We start from the raw sequence: 9,481 nt of genomic DNA on the forward strand, positions 1-9,481 counted from the left end.
AGAGAGAAGAGAGAGAGAAAGGCAGAAACGCATTGAATTCATGTTTTAATTCGAAATGTATCAAAATGAAACAGTATTAATACAAAATTTCTGATATATAAAACATAAAAACAGTAAAAATGACACAAACTGCATTTGATAGACTACAGTCTAAATACACCTTATGAAAGACCCCCGTCCACATGGCAAAATCAGAATATACAATAAAAGATTCCCTTTTTATTAACGGTATTGAATGGGTCACATGACACACACACACACACACACACAGTAAGTAAGAATAAACTTAAGGGGATATTCAGTCCCTTACCCAACAAGCACAGACAAGACAGACAGGAGGAGTAATTGGTTTGTGAATGGTTTGTGCTTATAAGTGATAATAGTGCAAAGCCTGTTTCTTTCTGATGGTATCACATGTGTGAAACATCTGCACATTCTTTTAGAAAGCTCTTCTTTACCTTAAGTCATGGGGCACATCTTTGAAGGTATCTCAGCGTAATCATAAAAGAAAAAGAAAGAAGTGATCATGGATAATCTCTATATGAGCAGCCACACTAAGTTTAAGAGTACACCTTTGTTCAAAGGCGCATTAAAGTGGCACATATAGTGGATTACAGGAGGTTTTAGCAAACCATCATTCCAAGAAAAACAACAACAAGACGTTCAAAAACAAAACTACCACAGGAAGGCTTTATGCAGTTTTGGCAACATCATGGCGGTTCTAACAAAACTCCCAGTGTAGCGACTAGTCCAGTGAAAGACTTCATTTCTACAACATATAAGAATGTACATAAATATTGCATTTGCTTTCTAGCATGCATGATATGCCTCTGAACTACCAGTCTATTACAAAATAGCTGTGTAGCAACATTCAGGCCTAAAGCTCAGTAAGGCTGGAAAACAGCCATCACTCATACAAACTAATCATTTACTACCTTTAAACTTGTATCAAAACCCAGAGATACTGGTCCAATATACCACACTTAAGATACTCCCTGTTACATGTTACTGGTGATGAACGTTCAATACAGACATGATAACACAATGGACACATTCACCAGCATTAAGAGTAACTGAAAACATGATGGATTTGGATGTTCGGATGTCTTAACAGCTGTTGTCCTTTGGTTCCTTGCACTCCTCCGGCACCATCCGCACCACCTGCTCTCTGGTGTCCTGGATGCTACCGGTGTGTGAAAGGTTTAAAGCTGAATGCTGCTGTGGCTGCCCGCTGGGAACTTGCCTAGACTCTGACATCTCGCTCCTTGGAGTCATCCTAAACCAAGGACACATTAGAGACTCAAAGTGTGTAGTTCCAAATTGAATATTCCACACATATAATAAAAACAGAAAACATGTTTTTGCTTCTTTTTTTTTTTTTTAAAAGAAAAATGTTAAAATCATATCTCACAGCTGTTGTACTTACCTCCCATCTGCAACCCTGTGCATGCTCTCTGAGCGGCTGCTCATCTTACTGGAGCTCCCACCCTTGCTGCGTCTCTCTCCACCCTCCCACTCCCTCTCCCTCTCCCCTCTCCTGGAACTTCGACCGGAGGCGCCCCGATCCAGGTGCTCCCTGGCTGAAGTCTCAGACAGAGATCCTTGCATGTGTGGTTCATGATTGCCCAGAGCAGAGGTGCCTTGGTTAGTGGTGGTGGAGGCACTGGTGGAACCGATGCCAGTGCTTGTGCCCATTGACTTAGAGATCACCTTGAGCTTGTGGGCGCTTGGCTTGTAGTACTTCTTCTTGTGCTGGACGCGGCTGTTGTGCTTGAGGAAGAACTCACAGGACTCTTGGAGCACCCGCCGGCTCTCGCTGATCGGACTAGGGGGGGTCACACAATATCAAAAGATACACATTATCAAATGCTGTATTTCCACTGCTTTACTGACAGTATAAACTTGTACTGTAATGTAATCTTACTCTCTCTTGCGGGTCCTGTTGAAGAAGTAGGCCCATTCAGAGCAGGTCTTTTTGCTGCTGACCCAGAACACTGCAGATATTCCAACCACCAGAGTCATCAGGTATTTTACCAGGAACAAGGATAGGTCAGGACGGTCGTGCTCAGTAGTCTAAAACAGAAACAAATTCAAATGTTAACAGGATTCTTGTGATGTAGAACAGGTGAGTAAATTAAGTCAAATGCATTATTTTTCTCACAATAATACTATGCATGTTGAATTAGAGCCATTGTACCTTCAGTAAGGACACAAGCCACAGTTACCTTGTACGAGCAGGGGATGCTGTACTCCTGACAGCGGTCATTGATCCAGGTATTCTCCCAAGTGCTGCGGTGACTCTGTTCATAGGTGTAGCAGGCCAATAATGTGACCAGTGGGACCAGGTAGAGGCAGCTGAACACACCGATGCGGATCATGAACTTCTTCAGCTTCTCCTGATTGCGCTCATCGTGCTGGATGACCTGCCGGACGTGGTTGAGAGAGACGATGCCTGCCAGGATAAGGAAGAGTCCGACTATGACGCCCACACACAACGGAGCCAGAACAAAGTAGCGAAGGGCGTCTATGTCGTAGAGCCCCACAAAGCAAACTCCACTGATGTTGTCCCCTTCGACTTTATTTAGAGCCAGCAGCATGACGGTTAGGGCCCCAGGGATCCCCCACGCAGCGGAGTGGAACCACACCTTAAACACAGAGGATATAAGCTAACTATATTATTCTGACATTTGAGAACATTTCCTTCCTTAACTTACCGCTTTCTTCTCAATGGCCTCACAGCTCCATTTGGGTCCAGCTGCTAAGAACCAGGTGATGGTGAGTATGACCCACCAGACGATACCAGCAATGGAGAAGAAGTAGAGGAGCATAAAAAGCAAAGTGCAGCCTTTGCTCTGAGAGCCCATCACCACTGTATCCACACCGGAGGGATGGGATGCTTTGGTGCAGGCTGCATTGTTTCCTAGCAGGAAACCGATGAAGTATATGAGCGAGACAAAGCTGTAGCAAACGGCATAAAAGATTATTGGACGCTCTGGGTAACGGAAGCGCTTGACGTCGATTAGAAATGTGAGGAAGGTGAAAAGCGTGGCGCCCAAGCAGATGATAGAACACACACCGATAAAGCTCTTCGCAAATTCAATATCGTGAGGTTTGAAGTACATGTTAGAACAAGGAGGAGCACAGTCCTGAGCACCCAGGAAAAATGAGCCATGGCCAGGCTTTGTCTTTAGCTGCAATGGACACCAAAAACCAAGGTCTCTTTTAGTTGGCGAGGAGACGACTGGGGTGGTTGCTGGAAGCACAGAACCATCAGAAAGGCTGCATGGGTCCAATCTGCAGGATAAAGACAATAACAAGCTCATGATTTATTGACTCTGGGTAATACTCCTGTTTATCTGTTGAAGCTTTCTTACTTGTCACACTGTAACTCAGGAGGCCATGTCACGCCAAAGACGCGGATATTCTCCTCACAGTCCGACAGAACGGCCTCGCAGTGCTCTCTGCACGGACGGATCACTGTATTCTCCTCAGTGCATGCTGGGATAAAGGCTTGACACAGGAAATTGTGGACATCCGGAGAGCAGCGCAGGTTTACCAGGGGCATGAATGGCTGGAAATGGAGAAAGGAGTGATGTCATCAATGTGCAACTCTGAGATCTGGCACAGTTTGTTGATTTATTTGTTTTGATTGATAGAGACAATGTACATGTTAAACCAACTGGAAAAAAAGTATAAAATTAATGATTGCACCAGGAACCCAATGTAACATTCAAAGTGCTAAGTTCACAAATGGGGAAAGGGTAGCAAAACAAGCAGAGAACACTACACCTCAAGTCAAATTTTGTCAAGCTGCGGGGCTCTATAGCACCCCACAAAGCTGCCCATTCACTGACTGGAAACCATATTCTTGTATTTCAACACTCAGGTCAAAGGCTTGTGGACTGACAAGGGAGGGGGTGGGCCATATAGGTGGCAGGAAATGAGTGCACAGACATTTGGCAACACACACAGTGACGAGCCAAGAAGGCTGGAATGCACCGAGCTGGTGAGAAACTGGCTGCTGAGGAGTCGCCGTGTGTTAAACTGATGATATTCCCGTTAAATAAATCCAAATCATATTCACGACTGTTCATAATTTATCAATAAACTTTCTATTTGGACATATTGCTGTCAGTCTAAACTGCTAGTTTACACAAAACAAACACATCCACTGGAACATAGTCCACTATTCAATGTTTCCTTTCCTCCTGTAATCCAGCCTGGCAGTAGGCCCACATCTCTGAGGCCTGGCTTTGCCCCCTTTGACAGTGAGTGTCCTTGTTTCTCTCCTGTGGAGGTCTTGGACTCTGAGTCCCCCATGGCACAACAATCTGACCTTTATTTGTGTTACTGCAGTTACTGTAAAAACTGCCCTCATTTCAGAAAGCTTCAAGGGGGATCAGTCGTAAAAGTCGAGCTGATTTTGCAAAAACCCTTTGCAGGGAATTTCAGAGCAAAGTACTTCCAGGATTAAATGACTTAACTAGTTTTGCTCAAACTTTAAAAAAACCTCATGTTTTCCTATCTATTTCAGTATGTCAGGTGGTCTTTCCCTTCTCTTTGTATTCCAACACTTTCTGTTTCTAATGCTGGCAAACATAGGTGGAGTCTTGGACCAAGGGCGGAAAAAGGTTACCCCTCCTCCGGAAAACCCTACTGATAGGCTTTTCTGAGCCAAGAGTAGAGCCAAATCTGCTTGATTCTTTGTGAGCTTTATGACAAATCGTTGCACATTTTCAAACAGTGCTATGTTTAGTTTATGTAATGCTGAATGTAGGCCAGTGTGTAAGTGTGTAAATCCATCACCTGGGAGACAGGACAGTGGAGGTAAGACTGTGTACAGGGGGTGAAATGAGTGAGTGATTAACAGAGGGAGAATACTCATTGTGGTATGCACGGTAGGCTTTGTGTGGGAATGGGTGTGTCCCTCCCCCTTCCTGCAAAAAATCAAAGGCCCCCTCACAACAAAGTCGATGAAGTTGCCCGTGGCCAAGGTTGCTGTGAAATAAGAAGCCTATACCTTTGCCAGATGCCACACAAAAGACTCCTTCAACAGATCACTGTTCAAGCTCAACACTATGACACCAAATGTGTGTAACCCAAACCCTGGCCCTCAGGAATGCCAGGACACAGGATGCAACTGCTAGAGACGTTAAGTTCACTGCCAAGGAGAGACTTTAAGATCTGACTCAGGGTACATAAGGCAAAGTGGCAGCAGGGCAGCACAATATAGCACAAAGAACTCAACCACCACAGTGCTAACTTTATATTCAACTGACCCAGGACAGTAATTATTATGGAGAGTCTGAAAAGAAAACTTAAAGTTCACAGTGATATTTAGAGTACTCCTAAGTCTTAAAGTTAGAATAGACTTCCTTTAGGAAGGTCCCTCAGGGAAATTCGGGAAGAGTTAAACTCAAAAGTCCGACTCTGGTGGGACTCGAACCCACAACCTTTGAATCACTTCTCATGTGCTTGACTAGAAGTCCAATGCGCTATCCATTGCGCCACAGAGCCAGGTCCAAGCTTCCTCTAACAACAGTTGAGTGTAATTCGAGAGCTGTTGTTGTTATGAGATGGGTTGTCAACTCTTGAGTTGTATTACTGACTAAAGCTTGTCAAGAACCTGTACAGACTACAGATGTTGAAATACTGGTCTCTGTGGTTGGTCTAGGGGTACGATTAGGGTGCGAGAAGTCCCAGGTTCAAATCCCAGATTTATATATAAATACCACACACTAGCGCTGAATCTGCAGATGTTGGGAAAAACACCTCACATGTAAAGACACACTGTTAGAAAATTCAGCAGTGCACAATTAACAGTGTGGTTGAAGCTGTTGTTTATGTTTCAGAAACATGTATTTACAGTTAAGGAATCTGCAATAAAGTTAGAAGGAAGATTTATAGTAGCAGCAGTAGCAGAACCTCTTCATGACTCCTCTGGGGCTGATAATACTGATTAAATCCTGTATGGACACATCTGTTAGGAGTGAAGCTTTGCTTTTTCACACTGCATTAATCTTTTCCGAGTCATTTTGTATTTATGGAACAAATGCGGCATACATTATATCCAGACTCTAATAACCATGGTGAGCGTGTTCCAGGGATCTTGACTTGCTGCAGGCCAATGCCAAGGTTGATTTATAATAATCAATACTGTGAGGATTTTTCTGGGAGGATTTCTCACTGCATGTGTGTCATGTTAGCAAACTCACCTCTTTGTAAAAATATCCAGTAAAAGTACAATGTTATCTTGGACAAAGATGTCCTCTACACCTCTGCTGTAAGCACACACATAAATGCTTATAAACCGGAACCAACCAACGTATATTGGAAGCTATTTTTACTGCCTACTAATCAAATTACAGTGCCAACATCATGAATCACATCTGACTTTTAGCATAAAAAGTTGCAATAAATAATGTGGATTTCCAGTAAGGAACACATTCCGGCAAACACACAAATTCCTCCCTGACCTTCAATGCGACAATGATGTATAGTTTTTAACAGCCGCCATTAACGACAGCTGAGAATTTAAAGTGGGCATATTAAACAATAATACACTGTTTATTCATTAGAAACTGCTCTAAAAGAGCAGAGGATGATTTTGATTTGGATGATATTGTGGCAGGTGAACACTGTGGGCCTGTCCAATAAAAAATGGTCATTATGATTCAATCAATCGGCCATATTGGAGCCATGAACAGGATTATTACAATTTTTATTTACAAGCAGAGGGAGCATTGTCTGCCACTGCTCTGAATGGAAAAGGGACAAAAAGGAATCTTTATGTAGATCATCTGTTGCTATTTTATATTTGTGCAATAATATACAACACTACACATTAGCTACATATGCAATGTGACTACTCACCTCCATATTACCAGCTGCAATATCCTGATCATAGTGCTCCATCATGTTGGGGAAGAAGGTCATGTTGTATGGCATCCCCAGGCACCGATGCACTTTGATAGGCTCACAGGTAAACAGGCTGTGGGCACTGCAGCTTCCCACCCATATCAAAGCCAGGCACACCCACAGACGTCCTGGCATCAGCATCGTGGCAGCTGATTGGGTAGGTCAGTATGTTTTTTGTGTGTGTGTGTGTGTGTGTAAAGTAGAACAGGTTTCTTTTTGGCTCTGAGTGAGGATAACTTGGCCCAAGTGGTGAATTCCCCTGGGTCACACTGTCATCGAAGTATCACTCCTCCCGCGGACATCTCAGTGGTGCTGGTGGGAGTCACAGCAGGTAAAACTTTGGTCAGCATGTGCATCTGGGTCACTGACAGGCATCCCAGATCCCCTGAAATGAAAGCAATTATAGTGAACTACTAAGGTTATATTTTCATCCAAACAAACAATTGTGATGCCTGTTTGGAATAACAACCCAATTTTCACCCAAATTTGCCTTTAGGAACACCAACTGAGATGATTTTTGTGCTTGGTTATTACCACAATTACCACAGAATTGCCAAACAGGAAAAGACTGAAGCCCCAACCTTTAAAACAAGTCTGACATGTAGTGTTCCATCAGCTAAACAATGAAATGTAACTACTCCTCATTATTCCAGGGCACCCCCTCCAGGTCCCTTGATGCCCTCAAGCTCCAGTTTAGAGACGCATCAGTCAGGTGGAATAAAAGAGGCCAAAATCCAGTCTCTGAATGCATGCATTTACACAGGGTGGGGAATGCTACAGATCCAGGGTGATTGAGTAGAATGAGTCTCAGCTTGTTGACGCACATTGAACTTCACATTAAAGTGTCAGAGTTCCACATACACACTTTTAATAATCTTGAATGGCTGACAGAACGTAAATACCTTCCCACTGATACTGTGCTTTCCACAAGAGCAATGTGTCAGGTTTAGGCTTGCAGCTGCTGATTACATGGAGGACTATGTAATGTGTAAGAAGAACGCTGGACATAGCCTGTGTATATTCACAATAAGCTGGTAATAAAGGCTAGAGATGAGGCGTTTAAAGACGGAAGAAAAACATTGTTTATATGAGTGCTTGGATTCCTGATCATTATCATCGATCGTGCTAGTTCTATTACTGGCGATGGGAGCTTATCTGACATTATCACATTACTGTCTATACAGTGTGGTCAGCAGAGTTTATAGTGAAGGTTGTTGGTGTATACATTTCAAAAGTGTTGCCCTTACGTAGCTAATATTAGCATAAATAGCGACTACGAGTTGTTGCTAGCATAAACTTTTAAAAAGCAAAACTTCGCCATGACAGGATGACGTGTACAGGTGTGTAAACACAATAAACTGCTCTTATAAGATCTTTTATTAAACTAGTCTTATTAACTTTAAGACTATATCAGTTTACCGGGGACAGGAAAGCTAGTTTTCCCGTCAATTAAACACCAACTGTGGGAAGAGAGTACAGTCAACATCCCTGCCTCGGTCTCAGCCATGGGACGAGGGGGGGGGGCGACACAACTTCGGTACAACAAAGTACTAGAAACACGCTACAGGGGTAAAAAGACAACACACAAACACTTACCCCCAGCTGCCCATAAGTTAAAGCACCAGCAGACTGCATGGATATTGGTCGGAGCAGTCCTGTAAGGAATCTGCGCCGTGTTTCCTGCGATAAGCTCTGGCAGCGTCCTCCCGTCGTTCCTACTCTGCCTGCTCTGAACAGAAGCTGCGTTCAAGTAAAGTTGGAGATGTGCTGTTTAATATAGTGAACACACAAAAACGTTAGTAAACAGATCATATTAATGTAAAAATTAAACCAGGAAGTGTTGTCGAATAATGTTTGTTTTAGCAAACCTAAAGCAAATAATGCCGTGTGTCTCAAAGGCACAGAAAACCCGCATAAAACCGGGAGCACGTGAACGCAACGTGCGTACAGATGGCAGATAGGCCACAGAATGGAACAATCCGGCACAGAACAGACTGCATGGATTTGTGTATCTAAAACCAAAAACATTAGATTGTTTCGAGGTTTATTTAAAAATGTAACATTTTGATAACATCAGCTTCTTTTATTAAAGTCTGCGGACAAGAGGAAAAAAATCAACAGGCTTTTTTCTTTTGGAAACATAGGAGATTATAGGGGATGCTGGCGTAGTTTCTATAAATACCACTAGATGGAAGTCGCAGGTTTGTGTAGTTTAGAAAGGATTTAAAACACACATAAATGTGCCACAGTGAAACATAGATCTTCTAGACCTATCAATACATTTATTTATGCAAAAAAAACAATCACTTCTCTGAAAGCTCTCATTGATGGTGCAGTACGGTCTTAAATGATGGTTAAGCAGAGTCTCCCTCATGTTGTTGTATATTTCCTGGACCCCTGGTGTCCCAGCCTGTACTAGCACATTTCCACACTCTGCCATGTCCCAATTATCCACCTGGAGGCGCCCTCTCCCGACTTTGTCTCCATTCATGTGACCACAGTGGAGAGGCGGGGTTATAATGTAACAATGTAGGTGCTACAGTGCAACCAGTGAAGTGTCGGT

General features: G+C 43.2%; 1 protein-coding gene and 1 non-coding gene across 2 annotated transcripts; both read right to left on the reverse strand.

Moving 5' to 3' along the window:
- Window positions 1–28: 28 nt before the first annotated feature.
- Window positions 29–8,647, reverse strand: fzd6 (frizzled class receptor 6). The gene is made up of 8 exons (XM_028425661.1): window positions 8,515–8,647; window positions 6,874–7,303; window positions 3,375–3,571; window positions 2,715–3,294; window positions 2,226–2,645; window positions 1,925–2,073; window positions 1,427–1,825; window positions 29–1,276 (listed from the first exon to the last, which is right to left on the reverse strand). Exons 2-8 carry the CDS (start codon window positions 7,057–7,059, stop codon window positions 1,108–1,110), a joined length of 2,100 nt encoding a protein of 699 aa, XP_028281462.1. The 5' UTR covers window positions 7,060–7,303; window positions 8,515–8,647; the 3' UTR covers window positions 29–1,107.
- trnar-ucu (transfer RNA arginine (anticodon UCU)) lies at window positions 5,426–5,517 on the reverse strand. The gene is given in 2 exon segments: window positions 5,426–5,461; window positions 5,481–5,517. It is a non-coding gene; the product is annotated as a tRNA-Arg (tRNA).
- Window positions 8,648–9,481: the final 834 nt, after the last annotated feature.

Source organism: Parambassis ranga, chromosome 16, assembly GCF_900634625.1.
Source record: "Parambassis ranga chromosome 16, fParRan2.1, whole genome shotgun sequence".
NCBI lineage: Eukaryota > Metazoa > Chordata > Actinopteri > Ambassidae > Parambassis > Parambassis ranga.